Raw genomic sequence first — 22,903 nt, 5'->3', positions numbered from 1 at the left:
TTTCCAATCAAAATCGCAAGATTGCGGTTGTTTAAATGCAAATTCAAAGATTCTGCATATGGTCCCATCAGTAATTTAAGAACGAAGTATGTCTCATTTTTTGAAAATAAATTTTATAATAATTTGCCTTTTGTTTTTAGATATTTACACTAATTTTTATAATCTTATCTCTATATCCAACGAAAAACGGTGATTGTATATTCAGAAGATGAAAATGTATACATTTACTAAACGCCTACTAGGTGTGTAGGTGCAGTCACATATGATACCTCATCAATTTCTCATAACCCACCAGGAAGAAATTCCTATCTCCATCTTATAGATGAGGATATTCAGGTTCAGAGAGGTTATGCAACTTACCTAAGATTACCCAGCAGCTGGTAAGTGGTGGAGTCTGGATTTTAAACCAGATTTCGTCTGCCAAACTCCGGAGTCATTCTGAAGTATGTCCACTGTGGCATTCACCTCCTATAGGATGTTATAAGATTTCATTACTCAGGAGACATTCGTGCATATTCACTGTCCCTTGGCACTGGGTATACCTAAAAAATGAGTAAGGTGTGATCTCTGCTTTCAGAAGTTGGTAATTATAATCCTAGGTGTTAAGTCCAACTTATAAAGAGACAGTGAGGGTCCATGCAGCCAACTTGCTGAGGCAAAAAGGAAAAGCAGAAAAGCTTTTACCCAAGAATAGATATTGGCACCAAGTCTTAAATTTGCCAGGCAAATAAATGGAGTTGGGGGAGGTACGAATAACATTCTGAGCTGAGAACAGTGTGAGCAAAACTCTGAAAAGGAATGCTTAGACATTACATGTGCTAGGGACATAGAATGTGTCCTGGTTTCCTAGGGGGTGCTGTAACAATATACCACAAACTGGGTGGCTTAAAACCCTAGAAAGTTATCCTTTCACAGTTCTGGAGACTAGATGTCCGAAATCAGGGTGTCAACAGTGTTGGTTCCTTTGGGAGACCCTGTGTGGGAATCTGTCCCATGTGTCTCTCTTAGATTCTTGTGCTGGCCAGCGAACCTTGGCATTCCTTGGCTTGGAGAGAACATGGCTCCAATCTCTGCCCCCCATCTTCACCTGCATTCTCCCCGTGTCTGTGTTGTCTTCACATGGCAGTCTTCTTATATAAGGACATTAATCATATTAGATTAAGGGCCCACCTTACTCCAGTATGAACTCAACTAGTTAATCTGCAGTGATTTTATTTCCAAATAAGGTGACATTCTGAGGTTGGAGCTTAGGACATCAACATATTTTTTTGCAGGGGGGACACAATTCAGCCATAACAGAGTATATGTTGAAGCCTGAGTTCTGTTTATCACACAACATCTGTACCACAACAGAGAACCATGGCTTCACCCTGTAGGCAGCAGAAAGCCAGCTGAAGTTGTAAACTGGGGAGTGACATCCTCAGTTGTGTTTGGGAAGCAACTGTGGCAACAGTGTGGGGAGGGGTGAAAGTGGGGACCAATAGGTAGCAGGTAGCCACGAAGAAGGCTGCTCCAGTGCTCAGTTAAAACATCATGCAGAATTGGGTGTCAGGGAAAATCTTAATTACAGAATAAAAAAAGATATATTGGGATTCCCTCGTGGCTCAGTGGTTAAGAATCTGCCTGCCAATGCAGGGGACATGGGTTTGAGCCCTGGTCAGGGAAGATCCCACATGCCACGGAGCAACTAAGCCCGTGCACCACAACTACTGAGCCTGTGCTCTAGAGCCTACGAGCCACAACTACTGAGCCCACGTGCCACAACTACTGAAGCCCGCATGCCTAGAGCCCATGCTCTGCAACAAGAGAAGCCACCACAATGAGACGCCCACGCACTGCAACGAAGAGTAGGCCCCGCTCACTGCAACTAGAGAAAGCCCGTGCACAGCAACAAAGACCCAACACAGTCACAAATAGGTAAAGATAAATAAATTTTTTAAAAAACAAATATATTCTAAACATATATAAACATATACATAAATATCTTTTCCTTGCTGTAGTTGTGACAGACAAAAATTGGAAATAACCTAAATATCCAACAATAGAATGGTTAAGGAAATTATAAGTAGCCATTAAAAATCGTCTTTCCAAGCATATAATAATGTAACACAAAGCTATATTTAACTCTTTTTAATATAGGATACAAAGTATACAAATAAAGTGTGATTTCAGGCGTAGAAGCGTCACCGAGTCCAAAGTCCTACTGCTCACTGCATGACAGGCCAATAAATCGAGAGACGATATACTGGGGCAAAGAATAGTGACTTTATTCAAAAAGCCAGAAGACTGATAAGATGGTGGACTGGTGTCCCAAAGAACTATCTTGCCTGGATTTCAATGCTAGTTTCTTTTGTAGAACAAAGAGAGGGGAGGTGAGGAGGAAGAATAAAAAAGGCTATAAGTCATTGTAGATATTTCCTAGTTCTGGACAGACTCTGGAGGGGATGTGTTAATTTCTTCTTACTTGCAGCCATTCACAGTTGGGCCTGGTCAAAATGTTTCCTGTGAGCTAAACAAAGGTATTTTATATTATATTAATGGTGGTGTCCTCTGGGTGATAGGATTATAGGACATTTTTATCAGTTTTAGTTAGGTATAATTCACATAAAATAAAATCCAGTGATTTTAAGTGTACATTTTGACATTATGTCAAATGTATATAGTCATGTAACCGTCACTGTAATGACGACATAGAACATTTTCATTCTCCAGAAAGTTTCTTCAAGCCTCTGAAGTCAGCCCCTTGGCAACCTCAAACCTGCTTTCTATCACTATAGTTTACTCTGTTCTAGAATTGCATACACATAGAGTCTTTCAGTATTTAGCATTTTGTTTCTGGCTTCTTCCACTAAGATTAAAGCTGTTGAGATTCATTTATATTGTTGCATATGTTGGTACTTTGTTCTTTATAGTACAGAATAGTATTCCATTGCCTGAAATATACCAACATTTGTTTATTCATTTTATCCATTTGTTTACCCAAATGTTGATAAACATTTGGATTCAATCCAGTTTTTAGCTATTATGAATACAGCTGAGACTTAACGGCTATTATAAAATTTTTTTGCACATTTGCATAAAAGTCTTTGTATCTGTTTCTCCTGGGAAAATAATTAGGAGTGGCATTGGTGGATCATAGAATAAGGGAATGTCTAACTTTATAAAAAATTGTTTTCTGAAGTAGCTGTGCCGTTGTGCTTTCCCAATAGCATTATATGAGAGCTCCGGGTGTTCCACATCCTCACAAACACCTGGAATTATTAGTCTTTATAATTTTAGGGTACATAGTGTTATCCCATTGTGGTTTTAATTTGCATTTCTCTGATGACTAGTGATGTTGAACATCTTTCCGTGAGCTTGTTTGCAATCTGCACATCTTTAGTGAAGTGTTTGTTCAAATGCCCATTTGTTATTGGGTTGCTTGTCTTCTTATTTTTAAGTTAAAAGAGTTATTTATATAATCTGAGTAGAAGTCCTTTAGCATACATATGTTTGCAAATATTTTTCCCAGTTCGTGGCTTTCATTTTTATATGTTCTTAATGGTATCTTTTAAAAAGCAAGTGCTTGCAGGGAGATCAGCTCGGTGCTTTGTGACCACCTAGAGGGGAGGGATAGGGAGGGTGGGAGGGAGGGAGATGCAAGAGGGCAGAGATATGGGAACATATGTATATGTATAACTGACTCACTTTGTTATAAAGCAGAAACTAACACACCATTGTAAAGCAATTATACTCCAATAAACGTGTTAAAAAATAAAATAAAAAATAAGAATAAAAATAAAAAGCAAGTGCTTGGAATCCACTGGCAGTCCCGTGGGTAGGACTTCATGCTTCCGACTGCAGGGGGCACAGGTTTGATCCCTAGTTGGGGAACTAAGATCCCACATGAATTGTGGCATGGCCAATAAATAAATAAAAGTTTAAAATGAAAAATAAATAAAGTAAAAGGCAAGAGTTTTTACTTTTGATACATTCCAATTTAATTTTTTCTTTTATTCTGTGATTTTTGTTTTTTTAAGAAATCTTTGCCAAACTCAAGGTCCCTAAGATTTTCTTCTAGAGAGCTTGTAGTTTTAGATCATATATTTAGGTCCATGAGTTATTTCAAGTTGATTTTTGTATATAGTGTAAGGTAAGGGTCAGATCCATTTTTTTTGCATATATGGATATCCAATTGTTCCAGTACTACTTGCTGAAAGATTATCCTTTTCTTCCTTGAATTTTCTTGGCATATTTTGGTTGAAAATCAGTTGGCCATGTATAGGTCTGTATGTGAAATTTTTTTCTGTTTGATCTATATGTGTACTTTTATGTAATAACACTGTCTTGATTATTATATTATATTATATTATAATATAATAATAATTATTATTATATATAATAGTAAGCTTTGAAATCTTCCTCTTTTAAAAAATTGTTTGGCCTGCATTTCCATATAAATTTTAGAATTAACTTGTCAATTTTTACCCCCCAAAAATGCTGATATTTGATTGTGATTTAGTTGAATCAATAGATCAGTTTGGGAATACTGAAGATTTACTATCAAGTATTTCTACCCATGAATGTCATTTAGCTTTTCATTTATTTAATTTCTTTAAGCAATGTTATGTGATTTCCAATGTACAGGTCTTGCATGTTCTTAGAAAATTTTCCAGAATCATATTGTCTAGTACTCCAATTACATGTATGTTAGACCACTGAATATTGTCCTACAGGTTACTTATACTTTGGTTACCCTTTTTCAGTCTTTTTAGTCTTTGTGTTCTCCAGGCTCCTTTTTATATTGTTTCTGTTGATTTGTCTTCAGGTTCACTGATTTTTCTTCTGAAAAAGCTAATCTTCTGTTAATCCTATCCAGTGTATTTTTCTTTTCCTATCTTGCATTTTTCATCTCAGATTTTAATCAATTGGATCTTTTTGTATATTTTATCACTTTCCCCATTGTGTTCAGGTTTTTATCTACCTTCTTGACATATGAAGCATATTTATAATACAGTTGATTCTTGAACAGCACAGATTTGAGCTGCACAGGTCCACTTATATGCAGATTTTTTTTCAATAAATATGTACTGCAGTACTATATGATCAGCAATTGGTTGAATCCACAGATGTGGAACTGCTGATACGGAAGGCCTACTATAAAGTTATATGTGAATCTTTCAACTGCATGGGGGTCGGCACCCCTAACCCCCACATTGTTCAAGGGCCCACTGTAGTTGTTTTGTCATCCTTGCTCTATCATTTCTAGGCTGTCAGTCTGAGATTGATTGAATTTTCTCTTAGTTATAGGTTTTATTTTCCTGCTAATTTGCACTCCTGGTAATTTTTTATTCAGTGCTGGAAAGTGTTGAGTTTTTGGGTTTTGTTGTGTTTCTTTAGTGCTGGACTTTGTTCAGGCATGCAGTTAACTAACTTGCAGCCCTGTTTGATCCTTTTGAAACTTGTGTTTAGCTTGTTTATTGTAAGTCCAGAGACTTACAATAGTCCACAACTAAGGCATCACCTGTATTAGGCCTCTTATAATACCTATGTATTATAATACTCTGCATTCTGACTAGTGGGATTGTGAACGTCTTCTGGCCCTCTGTGAACTCTGAGGATTGTTTAGCTACCAAGCAGCCTCATGTAGTTTCACCCCATGCATGTCAAGAGTAGAGGGGACCTTGTTGCTGATATTGCAGCTTTCTTTTAGTATAGCTCCTTCCTTTCTGGTATTCTGCCCCATAGATAATTGCTAACTCACCCTCCCTACTCAATCTCTGTCTCCCCAGCTCAGTAAGACCACTAGGCTCTGTTTTTGTTCTCCCTGCCTGAACTGTAGCCTGGGAACTGCCTAGAAGCAATGAGTTGGTATGCTCCTAGGGCCCACCTCATTTATTTCTTTCCTCTCGGTGTCACAGGTTTGCACTGTCTCTTGTCCAGTGCTGATAACAGCTGTTTCTTATATTGTAGTAGTTAATCCTCATAAGTGGAAGCGAAAGTCCTCAGCCTGCTGCAGTTTAATGGCTTCTTATAGAAGGGAAGCATACACTCAGACAAGGCCTCAGAGAATTGTGGTTCCCTGGAGAAACTGTCATGATCTGTGGTGTCTCCTAGGCATTACCAGTTCAGAAACACTGTTGGAATACCCAGAGCTAATCTGACCTGGGGATACAGACTCTTCTAAACTCTGCAAACACCAGTGCATAAGCTAGTATGTGAAAATACAGGTATATGGTAGTGAATATTATTTTATAATGACCATCACATTATTCCTCTGTCAGGAAACTTGGGAAACCAAGTGAATCACCATATGTTGTTTGAGCATGGGAATCAGTACAGCTAGCAAAATCCCTAGAACATCAAAAGAATGCAATTAATAATTGTTAAATGAATAAAAGAGGGGAGCAAGAACTATTTTTTTTCTGCTTGATTAATCATTCTTATACCATGTTCAGGATACCTTTCTAATATCTACATTAGATGAAACTACCAAATTTGTGTTCTTAGGCCCTTGTTTTTCCTCAGCTACCCTTGTTTTTCCCCTATCTGGACACACTGGCTTTCTCCAGAAGAGGTCCCAATGCCAGTAATAGTTTCGGCTTCTTAAAATGGAGTCACATTCCTGTCCTTCCTGGATCCTGAGATTACCCTCATCTTGGCATTTTAGAGTGTTTCACAAACTCTCTAGTCACTCATTTATATTCATTTGCATTATTACTTCCAATGGCCTACCTCAAATGTTGCAAATTAGCAACCCATAAAAATATTCTGTTTGGTTTTCACCAATTTTTAAAATATATGAATAAACTGTTAACATTTTTAAATTGAGATAGTCCATGTGAAAATACATTTTCATAGTTCCTTTTGAAAAATTTGAAGAACTTGCCACAGCAGAATCAATGAGAACTGAGAAAAACCTACCACTTTACATGGTGCATACACTTCCCAATTTGTCCCAAACCCCACCACTCCCTATTGTGTGGCTTCTTCCAGGTTTTGTCCTGATCTGACCCATTTAGCATTTGAGTTTGTGACTTCTAACTAAGCTCACTCATTGTGTGAAGACTTTACAAGTTAAGCTCTCAGGATGTGACTTATTCCCTTATTTCTAGGTTCTTGAAAAGCACATCATTTAAACTCCTCTGCTCTACCCAGCATGGCTCTCATTCAGATTCAGTGGAAAAGTCAAAAGCTTTCCAGACAAGCAAAAGCTAAGCGAATTCAGCGCTACCAAACCAGTTTACAACAAACACTAAAGGAACTTCTCTAGGCAAGAAACACAAGAGCAGAGAACAAAAGAGGAAGGGAAGAAAAAGACCTATAAAAAAAAATTAAGAAAATAACAATAGCAACATACATATCAATAATTACCTTAAATGTAAATGGATTAAATGCTCCAACCAAAAGACATAGACTGGCTGAATGGATACAAAAAACAAGACCCATAGATATGCTGTCTACGAGGGACTCACTTCAGGTCTAGGAGATTAAATGCTCCAACCAAAAGACATAGACTGGCTGAATGGGTACAAAAAACAAGACCCATAGATATGCTGTCTACGAGGGACTCACTTCAGGTCTAGGAACACATACAGACTGAAAGTGAGAGGATGGAGAAAGGTATTCCATGCAAATGGAAATCAAAAAAAACTGGAGTAGCAATATTCATATCAGACAAAATAGACTTTAAAATAAATTCCTCTGTTCTTCCTCCAAATGAACATTCTCAGAAAGTTATAAAGGACTGAAAAGATGACATCTGTTAGTATTATTAATTTTACTTTTAAAAATTAAAATTAGCATTGGGAAAAAAACGACTGAAGGTGTGTATGAAGTAAGTCATTCTGCTTTCCTAGGAAGTAAGAGAATCATCTTGACCAGGTTTCTGAAAATGCTTTGAGTCATCAGACAGCAGGTCATCATTCTGAAATTAAAATCATAAGTACTCACTCATAGGTACTCCTCATTTTATTCCTGGCCAGAGCTCAATTCTTCTTTTTCTCCAAACAAATGGAACATAATCTTTTCTCAAGGAAAGAAGTTAGACTGTAGGATCTTTAAGCTCCTTGTCTTTTCAAAAATAAGAAAAATGCCTTTAAAATTGTTTTCTGGGATTAAACATAATTTTCCTCTGGACTACCAGTGCAGACATTTTTAAAGTGAAGAATCAAATTAGGCCTCTCAATACCTATTATGTTACCAGAGGGCAAAAATTGGCAGCATTGTATCCCTAGTAGCTTTGGGAATAAATGTGGACTTTTCCAGGCCTCCCAGAAGAAGAGTATAGATCAGAGAGAAGGATACAGAGCTAATGTCAAGCTCCCACAGTGAACCTATAACCCTGGGGCACAGCACTTCTGATTTATAACTAGTTTCAGCTCCTGTGGTTGGGAGAGTAGGCTTTCTTTGTCTTCCTTTGTCTCTCTTTTTGGCTTTTCCCATTTCAATAGAAGTTAAAGCTCCCAGATTAGAGTGTGGCCTCCTAGCTAGGAGTCATGTAGTTAGCACCTCTGGCTCCTACTCTAAATGCCAGTTGTGCCCCTAGTCCTTGTAACAGCCCAAACATCCCTGTTGTGGGTTGCATTGTGTCCCCCCAAAAAGGATATGTTGAGGTTCTAACTCCTGATACCTGTGAAAGTGACCTTATTTGGAAATAGGGTCTTTGAAGATGTAACGAAGTTAAGAGGAGGCCATACTGGATTACCAGTATGACTGGTGTCCTTATAAGAAGAGAAAACAGAGACACAGACACTCACAGGGGAGAATGCCATGTGAAGACAGAGGTAGAGGAGCAGTACCTCTGCAAATCCAGGGATGCCAAGGATTGTGGGAAACCACAAGAAGCTAGGGGAGAAGCATGGAACAGACTCTCCCTCAAAGCTTCCAGTAGGAACCAACCCTGCTAACACCGTGATTTTGGACTTGTAAGCTCCAGAACTGTGAAAAAATAAATTGCTACTGTTTTAAGCCAAAAAAGAGGCAAATCAGGTTCAAATCTCAGTTCTGTTTTTTACTAGCCTTGTGAGTTCTCTGTACCTCAGATATTTCATCCATAGAATAATGAAAATAATGCCAAACTTTACAAGCTTTTTAGAAAATAAAGATTAGTACCTGAGATGTAATACATACTTACTATACAGTAACTAAATAAATGGTACAGTATTTCAACCCTACCATGGAACTTAAGATATGCAGCTGAAAGAGGAGATTTCTCTATAAATGCCTTAGGAAGATGATGAAAGATAGTTATTCAATGGGTTTTTTTCTAACTATTTGCAGAATGTTAATCATGGCTATACTTTCCAGAAAAATCCCTATATCAGTTAGGATGAGTAAAGTTAGCTGCCGTAATATACAAACTGCAAAACCTTGATGCTCAGTGGAACCCACAAACTTAAAACCCAATCAGGTGTTCCTGGTTGTCAGATAGCCTTCTACCTGGTCATCCAAGTACTCAGATTCCTTCCATCCTCTTCTAGATCCTCAGAGTTCTCTCCATTCATCTAGCAAAAGGAGGAAAGAAGCATAGGGAGGATACACCTACTTCTTAATTCCTCAGCCCAAAAGTGATGCACATCACTTCTAGTTACTTTTCATTGGCCAAAATTTGGCTCATGGCCACATATAACTGCAGTAAACCTGGGAGATATAATCGCACTATGCTTAGAAAGATGATAAATGGGTTCAGTAAATGCATAGGAGTCAGCCACAAACCATAATTATTCTATTTAAGAAAATGATAATAGAGTGTGGCCTGCAGAACACTGTATGTCATGTCTTCCTTTTGTGTCCCTTATGGGCTGCATGTGACAAACTTCTCAATTGTGTGTGATTCGGAGCCAAGAGTGTCTTGCTATTTGAACACTAACCTACCTGAACACTAATCCCGACCCTGTCTGCACTGACAGAAGTCTCAGAATTTCCTAATGTGTCAACTACTGTTGTGAGAGGATTGTTGTTTGGGATTGGCATTAACATCTCAGGTGAACTTGTTTGTGGGTAGATCAGGTAGAAGTACAGGGTGAAGAGTTGGGCACAAGCAGTGTCCTTAGGATCCTTGTATCCTGGGCTGGTAACAGGGCTTTATTTTATGGGTGATGTGACTTTATTGACCAGCCCCCACTCGGAGACCTGGTTAGATAGGGGTTTAGAAAAATCATTAGCAGCATGGAAAGATAGATTGGAATCTAAGAAGTTCAAAATGCTAGCAGTAAGTAGCTGAGAAAAAGGAAATTTGGGGGCCAAATTCTTGTGGAAATAATTGCATATATTAGAAAATGTTGACAAAACACTTCAGAATGTTCAGTCTTTTGAGAATCAATATATAAAAGAAATATACTTTAAAAAAATTTTTTAAAGATTTTTTTTGATGTGGACCAATTTTAAAGTCTTTATTGAATTAGTCACAACATTGCTTCTGTTTTATGTTTTGGTTTTTTGTCCCCGAGGCATGTGGGATCTCAGCTCCCCGACCAGGGATTGAACCCACACCCCCTGCATTGGAAAGGCGAAGTCTTAACCACTGGACCACCAGGGAAGTTCCAAAAGAAATATACTTTTTTTTTTTTTTTTTTAAAACATCTTTATTGGGGTATAATTGCTTTACAATGGTGTGTTAGTTTCTGCTTTATAACAAAGTGAATCAGCTATACATATACATATGTTCCCATATGTCTTCCCTCTTGCGTCTCCCTCCCTCCCACTCTCCCCATCCCACACTTCCAGGCTGTCACAAAGCACCGAGCTAATATCCCTGTGCCTTGCGGCTGCTTCCCCCCAGCTATCTACCTTACTACGTTTGTTAGTGTGTATATGTCCATGACTCTCTCTCGCCCTGTGAAAACTCACCCTTCCCCCTCCCCATATCCTCAAGTCCGTTCTCCAGTAGGTCTGCGTCTTTATTCCTATCTTACCCCTAGGTTCTTCATGACATTTTTTTCCCTTAAATTCCATATATATGTGTTAGCATACGGTATTTGTCTTTTTCTTTCTGACTTACTTCACTCTGTATGACAGACTCTAGGTCTATCCATCTCATTACAAATAGCTCAATTTCATTTCTTTTTAAGGCTGAGTAATATTCCATTGTGTATATGTGCCACATCAAGAAATATACTTTTAATCAAACTTAATCATAGTACTGGGCAGTATAAAAGAAAGATATAATATAAAGATATATATATAGATAGATGGATAGATATACATATAGCATAAGCCAGCTTCAAAGGAGACAAAGAGGAAAGTGTGAGCTCATGACATAAGGCAGCATATAACTTACCACACCCAAAGCACATGGGCTCCCAGAGCTGTGTATTTAGACAAAGGACTTAAATCATGGAGTTACGAGGGTGGGGGATTGGAGCTTTGCCTTGAGAAGAGATCACCTATATTGGTTTGACTACATCCTAGTTCAAACATAGAGATAGAAGCAGATTCCTCCTCAGATGAATGGGGATTTTCACACAAAGACACAAGAAAATGGCAGCTGCACAAACAATTCATTTCTTCTTCTCATCTTCCCAAGTTCTAGAATGGAAGAGAGGAGAGGATTATTGGCCGAAGAAGGGAATTACTGCTTCGAGTTTCTTTGTCCTTGAGGCAGGGTTCAGCACATGCTGGGGAGAAGGAAGCTGGTGGAATAATTCTTACAGCCACTGGCTTGTCTTGGAAATCAGTTCCTACAGACGAGAACCACAGATGGGACGGTGGGGCTTGTTGGGAGCAGCAACAGCCTGTAAGACAGACTGGATGTGTATCCTGTGGCCTTAGGCCGTCCCAGCATGACCCCCGAGCAAGCCTTTCTGAGGCCAAGGGGTCCAAAGCTTTTCTTCTTACGGAGAAGAGCCACACATTCAAGGCTTGGCTGCCTTGTCTCTTCAAGGCTAGGAGGGACTCTGGAGACCAAAGAGAGAAAATCAATAAAGTGGCATTTGTTTGGAGGACCTAGTCAAGGAGATGTTTCAGGGATCCCATGCAAGGACAAGATAATTTGGTGAGGCAGAAGGCAAATGTGCAAAAAGAAGTTAACACAGCAGGCCTGCCTTAGAGAGTCCTGCTTTACAGGGCTGGCCCGTGGCTGGCATCTGGGAACTTAAATTTCAGGAGAGTTTCTACCACCCTAACTGCTAAGAGTAACTTGTTTTACATTTTAAACGGTTTGCTCCAACATTATGGTTTGTGCTGAATACCCACCTGATTTTTTGTGAGGCTTGGGAATTTTGGAACGTGCTAGGCAAAGGATATCTATATGACCAGCCCCTGATAAAAACCCTGGGCACTGAGTTTCTAATGAACTTCCCTGTTAGACGACATTTCACGTGTTGCCACAACTCGTTACTGGGGAATTAAGTACATGCTGTGTGACTCCACTGGGAGAGAACTCTTGGAAGCTTGCACCTGGTTTCCACCAGGCTTCACCCCATGTGCCTTTTCCCTCTGCTTATTTTGCTTTATATCCTTTCACTGTAGTAAATCTTAGCCATATGTTGAGTCCTATGAGTCCTCCTAGTGAATTATCAAGACTGGAGGTGGTCTTGGGAACCCCTGACACAATAAGACTCCTGGCAAGGATTCCAGTGGAAAATAGCTGCTCAGCTTTTGGCACTTTTCTTTCTTCATTTTTAACTGGAGTATAGTTGATTTACAATGTTGTGTTAGTTTCAGGTGTACAGCAAAGTGAATCAGTTATACATATACATATATCTATTCTTTTTTAGATTCTTCTCCCATATAGGTCATTACATAGTATTGAATAAAGTTCCCTGTGCTATACAGTAGGTCCTTATTAGTTATTTGTTTTATATATAGTAGTGTGTATATGTCAATCCCAATCTCCCAATTTATCCCTCCCCGCTTTCCCCCTGGTAACCATAAGTTTGTTTTCTACAGCTGTGACTCTGTTTCAGTTTTGTAAATATGCTCATTTGTACATTTTTTTTAGATTCCACGTATAAGTGATATCATACGATATTTGTCTTTTCTCTGTCTGACTTAACGTCACTCAGTATGACAATCTCTAGGTCCATTCATGTTGCTGCAGATGGCATTATTTCATTCTTTTTTATGGCTAATATTCCATTGTATATATATATATATATATATATATATATATATATATATATATATATGTACCACACATCTTCTTTATCTACTCCTCTGTCAATGGACATTTAGATTGCTTCCATGTCTTGGCTGTTGTAAATAGTTCGGCACTTTTATTAACCTCCAAAGACATATGTTTGTTTCCATTTCCCACTTCTAGAATTAAGCACTTGATTATTTTAGGCGTGACTTTATTAACGACTATACTCTGAATTTTTCAGATTTTAGAGAGGCACTGTGGTACATATATATTCTATAATACCCCATGAGGTCTGGGAAGTACCCCATATTCAAATACATTAATATGGCTGCTTTCAACGTATGTATACTCTCACTAAGAGGGATAAATGAAGACTTTGAGTAGCCTCACCTCAGTCGAAGTCACAGCTTGCCACAAGATGAATTTGTGCCAAACTTAGGGGAAGAAACAATTTTTAGAGCATTTTGAATTTTGCCATTGCGGATAGGGATTATACTGCCATCCCTCATTTGCTTAGCAGGAAACTGAGAATTAGAAAAGTGAATTCGTTTGTCAGTGATAGCACAGCTTGTATCTGAACTGGATTTCAAATCTAGGAATGTCTAGGTCACAAGCCAGAGAGCTCTTAACTATTACCCTATACTGTCTTTCCAGTTACTTATTTTTAAACATGTCTTCTGTGTCCGAATACCACTAATAAGGAGGTAGTGTGAGAGCAAGGGGGAGTAGAAAAGAAGGAAGTAGTTCTCTCTCTTTGGAGTGGACATTTGGATGTTTACCTTACCCCATGAAACTGATTCCAAATATATGACATATTTTTCCCTTTTGAAGTCTGACTACACAGCAAGGCCCAATAGAGATGGTCAACAATTACCTCTCCTAGGGTATTTCTGTGATATCCTTAGTTGCAGTCATCCTCTGAGTGAGTAACTGAGTGTATATGTTCCCTCATTGGGCTTGTGACTTCCAAGGCAGCAGGAATGTGTCTTGATTATTTTTTGATCTCTCTATCATTTTATAATGCTCAACAATTCATTTGTGTTGATATTTTTAAATTGAATTGAGTAGAAAGTTACTTTGGCTAAATGAGGATCACTCCCAGCTTTACCTGGGTAGGGAGGCCAACAAGTTGGGAAAGGTTCTTAACAGAATTTACACACTTCTGCCTTCAATGTGACAATAAAGAGATGGTTTGGAGAAAAGAGAAGCAACAGGACAGCTTCCTCCAACAAAATAGCTTCCTTCAGTAAAATAGGAAGATACAGTCTACACAGATATTTATCCTGAGAAGAATTTGGGGGACAAGAGATCACTGGCAATCAAATACATGTGAACTGCTAAGCTCTGCTTTACCTTTTCTGCCCCTCACTTTTCAAATGATGTTGGTAACCTAGTTTTCTGTATTCTTACATCTCAGGAGCTTCGTCATTCTAGTAAGTCTGCTCTGCTGTGACTTGCAAATCAGCTTAATTTAAATCTCTAAGTTTTCACTGTGTTTGACACAGACTTAGTAATTCTCAGAAAATGATCCTCATTAAATAAAGTTTATCTAGAAATTCTGATATTCAAGAATGCTTACACAAACTGTCATTCTTTACAATGGCTTCATTATCCATTGGCACAGTTAAAGGCATTGTTTTATTTGAAATGTCTGCCTTTCTCTGTTCCAGCGACAGTTTTCCTGGAGTTTTGGAAAAGACGGAGAGCAGTAATTGCTTATGACTGGGATTTGATAGACTGGGAAGAAGAGGAGGTTTGTATCATTTACGTCAATTTTCTTTTTTAAAAAAAACGATAACCAAGAAATACACAGTCCCTCTTGAGTCATCGCTCTCTGGCCTGTGGTGGAAGTCAGGTTGATTCATAAAGCATTTTTTATATCTGTATTTACAGGAAATTTCAAGAGGAATTAAAAAAAAAAGCACACAACATTTTGTTTTGTTAGTGGAGTAAAATTCCATGACTAAGTAAAGCATTTCACTTGTAGGTAGAGGCATCAGAAGAATTGGTAGTAAGATTTGTTTAGTTTCCTTAAATATTATCCATTCTCTTTACTTTATCAGAAGGAGAATATTAGCTTCACAGTCGTAGGCACATGGAAGCAGACCTCCTAAGTACTCCAAGGAAATGGTTCTGTGAACTCTACAGGACCCTGGACAGTGCCCAGATGTGCACAGGCTCAGTGGTGTTCCCCTAAGTGATAAATACTGAGGGGAAACCACTCCTCAAACAGCCTCTTTGGTGGATGTGGCTAAAAGCAGGACCAGCTCTAGATAAAACCATCCAGGAGAGGTAAACTCAGTCCCACAGACTTCACTTTCTCAGCATGTCACTCTCCCTTTATCCCCTTCTAGGCCAATACACCATGCCCTTTCCTAACCTGTGTCTGGTCTTTATCCTCTCTCTCCTTGCCCCATTCCTGTCAGAAGTCTCGAGGACCCATGGGTGGGTTTGGTCACCATGTGCCCGGCCTGAACTTCTCTTCCCTTCCTCTCATCCATTATCTCCTACCTCTCCTGAGTACCATTTCCTCAGAGCCTTGCTGGGCCAGTAAATCAAATACACTAGTCATATATGATATGATAATGGGTATCAATGGGTGTTTTCCTTCCAAGAGACACAGATATATATTTTTATAAGTTAAAAGGAATCTTCTGTAAACATAACTGAGAATTTTAGCCCTCGGATAGGCTTGGTGGGGGAGATAATTTTGAGGGGAGTGTTTTTTCCTTCAAATCATGCCTCGTGGATGGCTGCCTTTTCTCCTCACACCCATGAACACATTTGGGTAGTTTTTCAATCTAGAAATGATACTGGGATTCTCAGCAATCCCTGTTCTTGTGATGAGGCCTCTCTCATGCTTTTATAAGCATGCATTCTCTAGAAAATGGTTTTCTGAGTTGGAAGAGACTGCCCAGGTGACTTCTGGGGGCTACCAGCCACAGCCAGGCTGCATTCAAGACTTCCTCCTGGATGGAGCTGTTCTGGTTTTTGTTACACGTGTCTATGGGAGTGGCTTTCGAGTGGGATGGAAAATGCTCTTTCCTGGGAAGCCGAGTCACCACTAAGCAGCTGTGTCATCTAAGACAAATTACTTCATCTTCGTTTTCATTTCTAAAGAAAAATGTTTCTAAATTTTCCCCTTTCAGCTATAAAGTAGGGCATTAAATAACTTTGACTAAACCAGTCTAAAGTCACTGTTGGCCCTTGTGGTAGGCCCACAGTGTGAGTACCCTTAGGGTAAACATCCCTTCAGAAGTCTAGAGCTTCTGAACTCCCAGCCCTGTTAAAAAGTGTGGAGTGCTGAACCCTGCTTTCACTCAGCACACCTGTGTACAGGAACTCACGTCAGGGGCCATGTGCAATTCTATTTCTCTTTGGGATTCATTGTAGAAATGCCTCTTACTTCTAGCCTGTGGTTCTCAGCTTGCTGTACAGAAGAGCCCAGACATGCTGCATGCCTTCTTCAGGGGTAACCCAGCATGTTACTTTGCTAGGGCCACCGTAACAAAGCGCCACTGACTGGGTGGCTTAAGCAAAAGAAGTTGACTGTCTCACAGTTTGGAGGCTAGTCTGAGATCAAGGTATTGGCAGGGCTGGTTTCTTCTGAGGGCCGTGAGGGAAGGGTCTGTTCCCAGTCTCTCTCCTTGGGCTGTAGATAGCCATCTACTCCCTGTATCTTCACATTGTCTTCTCTCTGTGCATGTCTCTGCCTAAATTTCCTCTTCCTATAAGGAAACTAGTCATGTTGGATTAAGGTCCACTCTAATGACCTCATTTTAACTTAATTACATCTGTAGAGACCCTGTCTCCAAATACAGACACATTCTGAGATACTGAGGGTTAGGACTTCAACTTATGAATTGGGGGGTGGGGTGGGGACACAATTCAGCCTGTAATACCCAGGATGACAGGTCTGGCTCCATGACTGGCCTCATTTTCTGGATGATTAACTCAGTGACCCTTGATGACACTTGTAGCCTAATGAATTGAGTTTCCCAAAGAAGCAGAATATTCTAGATCTGTTTATATCCTAAAGTGTAACTACCTAAAATAAAGGAGGCAGAGGCTGTTTATAACTGTATCTCCCCCTGACCTTCCCCATTACCTGCCACTGTGTAAAGTCAGCACTGGGCTTATCCTGCAGCAGGAGACGGGCTGCCCTTCCTCCTACACAGGGAGGCCACTACCAGACTTTGCCCATCCTCCATAATCTCTCTTCTGTCAGCTCCTTCTTTGCTTTCTGTCAGTACCTTCATCTAAGTCTTGAGTGTTTCTGCCTGGACTAACTCAGTCTCCACTGCACCAGAGTTTGTGCTTATTTTCCCTCCTCTTCCAAGACACTCATGTAGAACAAGTTCTTGATTAATCAGAATGACTTCAAAATACCGTTGTGCTGATTATCTTTTCCTAATCCCATAATTGCTTTTAGTCAGAAACTTTTCACATTGGATGGGACTCAACTCAATGAAATGAAATCTCAGCTTGATTTAGAATTAGAGGAACCTTGATTTTAGCTGGATTTGAAAGGTATTTACCTTGTTTTCAATACTAATTAAGAATACATTTCAAGTCCCTCCCATCAAAAAACTTGCACAAGCCTCTTAGATACCCTCAGCCACCAGAGGGCAGACAGCAGAAGCAAGAAGAACTACAGTCCTTCAGCCTGTAGAACAAAAACCACATTCACAGAAAGGTAGACAAGATGAAAAGGCAGAGGGCTATGTATCAGATGAAGGAACAAGATAAAACACAGAAAAACAACTAAATGAAGTGGAGATAGGAAACCTTCCAGAAAAAGAATTCAGTTAATGACAGTGAAGATGATCCAGGACCTCAGAAAAAGAATGGAGGCAAAGATTGAGAAGATGCAAGAAATGTTTAACAAAGACCTAGAAGAATTAAAGAACAAACAGAGATGAACAATACAATAACTGAAATGAAAAATACACGAGAAGGAATCAATAGCAGAATAACTGAGGCAGAAGAACAGATAAGTGACCTGGAAGACAGAATGGTGGAATTCACTGCCACAGAACAGAATAAAGAAAAAATAATGAAAAGAAATGAAGACAGCCTAAGAGACCTCTGTGACAACATTAAACGCAACGACATTTGCATTATAGGGGTCCCAGAAGGAGAAGAGAAAGAGAAAGGACCCAAGAAAATGTTTGAAAAGATTATAGTTGAAAATTTCCCTAACATGGGAAAGGAAATAGCCACCCAAGTCCAGGAAGTGCACAGAGTCCCAGGCAGGATAAACCCAAGGAGAAACATGCCGAGACACATAGTAATCAAATTGACAAAAATTAAAGACAAAGAAAAATTACTGAAAGCAGCAAGGGAAAAACGACAAATAACATACAAGGGAACTCCCATAAGGTTAACAGCTGATTTCTCAGCAGAAACTCTACAAGCCAGAAGGGAGTGGCATGATATATTTAAAGTGATGAAAGGGAAGAACCTACAACCAAGATTACTCTACCCAGCAAGGATCTCATTCAGATTCAATGGAGAAATCAAAAGCTTTACAGACAAGCAAAAGCTATGAGATTCAGCACCACCAAACCAGCTCTACAACAAATGCTAAAGGAACTTCTCTAAGTGGGAAACACAAGAGAAGAAAAGGACCTACAAAAACAAACCCATAACAATTAAGAAAATGGTAATAGGGACAGACATATCGATAATTACCTTAAACGTGAATGGATTAAGTGCTCCCACCAAAAGACACAGGCTTGCTGAATGGATACAAAATCAGGACCCATATATATGCTGTCTACAAGAGACCCACTCTTCAGACCTAGGGACACATACAGACTGAAAGTGAGGTGATGGAAAAAGATATTCCATGCAAACAAAAATCAAAAGAAAGCTGGAGTAGCAATTCTCATATCAGACAAAATAGACTTTAAAATAAAGACTATTACAAAAGACAAAGAAGAACACTACATGATGATCAAGGGATCAATCCAAGAAGAAGATATAACAATTATAAATATATATGCACACAACATAGGAGCACCTCAATACATAAGGCAACTGCTAACAGCTCTAAAAGAGGAAATTGACAGTAACACAATAATAGGGGGACTTTAACACCTCCCTTACACCGGTGGACAGATCATCGAAACAGAAAATAAGGAAACACAAGCTTTAAATGACACAATAGACCAGATAGATTTAATTGATATTTATAGGACATTCCATCCAAAAACAGCAGATTACACTTTCTTCTCAAGGGCACACAGAACATTCTGCAGGATAGATAACATCTTGGGTCACAAATGAAGCCTCAGTAAATTTAAGAAAATTGAAATCATATCAAGCATCTTTTGTGACCACAACGCTATGAGAATTGAAATCAGCTACAGGGGAAAAAAAAAAAAAACATAAAAAACACAAACACATGGAGGCTAAACAATACATTGCTAAATAACCAAGAGATCACTAAAGAATCAAAGATGAAATCAAAAAATACCTAGAGACAAATGACAACGAAAACACGGCGATCCAAAACCTATGGGATGCAGCAAAAGCAGTTCTAAGAGGGAAGTTTATAGCAATACAAGCCTACCTCAAGAAACAAGAAAAATCTCAAACAATCTAACCTTACACCTAAAGGAACTAGAGAAACAAAACCCAAAGTTAGCAGAAGGAAAGAAATCATAAAGATCAGAGCAGAAATAAATGAAATAGAAACGAAGAAAACAATAGCAAGGATCAATAAAACTAAAAGCTGGTTCTTTGAGAAGATAAACAAAATTGATAAACCATTAGCTAGACTCATCAAGAAAAAGAGGGAGAGGACTCAAATCAATAAAATTAGAAATGAAAAAGGAGAAGTTACAACAGACACCACAGAAATACAAAGCATCCTAAGAGACTACTACAAGCAACTCTATGTCAATAAAGTGGACAACCTGGAAGAAATAGACAAATTCTTAGAAAGGTATAAGCTTCTAAGACTGAACCAGGAAGAAATAGAAAATATGAACAGACCAATCACAAGTAGAAATTGAAACTGTGATTAAAAATCTTCCAACAAACAAAAGTCCAGGACCAGATGGCTTCACAGGTGAATTCATTTAGAGAAGAGCTAACACCCATCCTTCTTCAACTCTTCCAAAAAATTGCAGAGGAAGGAACACTCCCAAACTCATTCTATGAGGCCACCATCACCCTGATACCAAAACCAAAGGTACTACAAAGAAAGAAAATTACAGACCAATATCACTGAGGAATATAGATGCAAAAATCCTCAACCACAAAAAGAATACGTTTCAAACCTATGGTTAAGGGTGAATGACATCTATAGCAGCTTATTAAAAAATAGATGCACGATGTTTTTTAACTGCCTAAATCAAAAAATTTTTAATTGTAGAAAACTAAGAATTATAACTCACAAAGCGAATTCTGAACATTTTGCTGTTCAGAAGCTTTCTTTGTCCTGGTGTCCACATCACTCCCCGGTAATAAAAGTATAAGCTTATTAGTTGTTTCAAACCACTAGGGACAGGACAAGTTGGTCCCTTTTCTCATTCTCAGTTTCTTTCTTCAAGTATAGTTTAAAAAGATAATAGAGACACTTAACTATTAGTTAATAGTCTTGATGATAGCCTTGATGATAAAAAGTCTAGATCATCATTCTGCAGATTTTCTTTAAGTGGCCGGTTTCCAAGCCCATGTCATTGACTGTGGCATTTGTTGACTCAGTTTTCCTGTAGGGTAAAATGATTTTTTTCTTATTGTCTGAACAGTTCTTCAGTACATAAAAATGTGTCTGCTTGTTCTTTAGGAAGAAATACGGCCCCAGTTTGAAGCCAAGTATTCCAAGAAAGAGCGGATGAATCCCATTTCGGGAAAACCAGAACCATATCAAGCATTTGCAGATAAATGCAGCCGACTTATTGTTTCTGCATCTGGAATATTCTTTATGGTCTGAAACTTTTTTTACAAAACTCTTTCTTTCATAAAGTACAAACCTGTAGCATGGTAACAATAATCATATCAAGTGTTTGGATATATTTTTAAACGTTCTGTTGTTTAGTCCTCACAACCATTCTACGTGGTGGTCAGGGATGGCATTGCTGTCTGCATTTTACAGGTGGAGCAACTGAGACTCCAGAAGGGTAAAGGGCTTGCCCAGATTAGCCAAGAAATAGACAAGAGCTCAGATCCTCTAATCTGCTGTTCTTTGCATTTGTCTCTCTATGTCATAATGAAAGGAACTAAAACTATGAGATAGTATTAATACCTACAGCAGTGTTTTTCAAACATTTTTTTACAATGCCCATAACAGTAAGAAATACAAACGTTGTCGTAACCTAGTATATACTACGCAAATAGATGTATAAAACCAAACATGGTAATTGAAACAATGTTCATCTTTACAATACGCAAGGAACTCTGATTTTTTTTGTTTTATTAGTCTATTTTTTAATAGACTGTATATAGCCAGATATAACTCCCATTTATTTCACTAATGATTATATAAGTTTGCAAAACACTAATTTGAAGCTGGATTGTTAGCTTTTCCTAAAAAGAAGTCGTTTTATGATCAACTTTGACCCTGTCAATTACTGAACAAAACATATGCAAATATGTCAGAAATGTCATTTTAGACAGGAAAGGATGGTTAAGATCCTCCTTTCCTCTTTTCAAATAGCAAGTGTTTGTAAGTATATATCCTAGTTGGTTAGACTGGGAAGGACAAGACAATAGAAAATTCAGACAGTCTACCCCCCGTAGCCAGAAAGGAACTGAGCCCAGTGTCCCTCGGCTCAGATCAAGACTCAGATCCATGCCCTTCCACAGATGCTGCTTTGTTAGCAATTGTGTCGGGCCTTGCCTTCACATGTGCATTCACATTTATTGTTTGGGGTTTTGTTTCTCATGACAAGACCTAAGGACATAAATTAAGTTCTCCTTGTTCTACAGATGGGGTAGATCATAGAGGTAGAAGCCATGGAAAGAACAAGCTACGTGCCCAAGGTCACACTGCTAGCTCATAGCTGAACCAGGACTCAGACCTAACTTCTGACTCTGAGTCCAGTGAACTTTCCATTCTACCACATTGCCACCCTTGTCTATAATTCAGCGTAGTTCTCACCTGTCTCGCTATCAGCAGCTCCAGGATTCAGACACGGGCGATTTTTGTGTCTTTGTTTTCTATTATTATTACTACTACTACTACTTTAGCCAGTTCAGCTAGGACTCATACCTGAGCTTTTAGAGCATGTCACTCATAGTAAGCCAGAAATAGAGTCTGTGAGAAACACAGAAAAAGCTTCTATAAAGAAAGGAATCTCTAAGTTGGCAGAGGCTGTCCTGAGGCCCAGCTTTAAGATCCAGTTTTTGACAACTATGTAAGCTAAGTTCTCTGCTCAAAGACATATTAAGCAAGTCATCTAACGAAAGCCACAAAACTTTTTGGAATCTCAGATTCCCGTTATTCATATAGAGAGAAGATATGCCATATTCTTCTCAAACACCATGAGATGTTCAGAGGAAGATACCTCAGTTCAGTCTGTGTATATATCTGATAAATAAGAGTATGCACCTCTCACAGGCTTCTTCAGCAACAAATAACTGAGCACTTGGCATGATGCTAAGTTGCTGCAGAAATGACAGTTACCATCCTTACCCTGATGGAGCTTACCATCTAAGTGGGAGAGACTAGCAATAATCAAACAAATTGTTAGAAATTATAAGTTGTATACTGAAAGAAGAGTACCCTATAACAAAAAAAAAAGCCTGGGGGGAGGAGTGGGCGTTCATGAAAAGCATTAATTATGAAGTAGTTCTTGAGCTGAGATGTGAAGAATGAGTTAGGTGTTA

At 38.8% G+C, this 22,903-nt stretch overlaps 1 protein-coding gene across 6 annotated transcripts in view; it reads left to right on the top strand.

Moving 5' to 3' along the window:
* ANO4 (anoctamin 4) overlaps positions 1 to 22,903 on the top strand; it is a 447,653-nt gene that overhangs the window by 356,316 nt on the left and 68,434 nt on the right. For all 6 annotated transcript variants that reach the window (XM_032647033.1, XM_032647032.1, XM_032647038.1 and 3 more), the window contains 2 exons: positions 14,734 to 14,816; positions 20,862 to 21,002. In XM_032647033.1, coding sequence (XP_032502924.1) covers positions 14,734 to 14,816; positions 20,862 to 21,002 — 224 coding nt within the window. The remainder of the gene's footprint in view (positions 1 to 14,733; positions 14,817 to 20,861; positions 21,003 to 22,903) is intronic.

This window comes from Phocoena sinus, chromosome 10 (assembly GCF_008692025.1).
Source record: "Phocoena sinus isolate mPhoSin1 chromosome 10, mPhoSin1.pri, whole genome shotgun sequence".
NCBI lineage: Eukaryota > Metazoa > Chordata > Mammalia > Artiodactyla > Phocoenidae > Phocoena > Phocoena sinus.
This window is presented reverse-complemented; position numbering and strand designations above follow the sequence as displayed.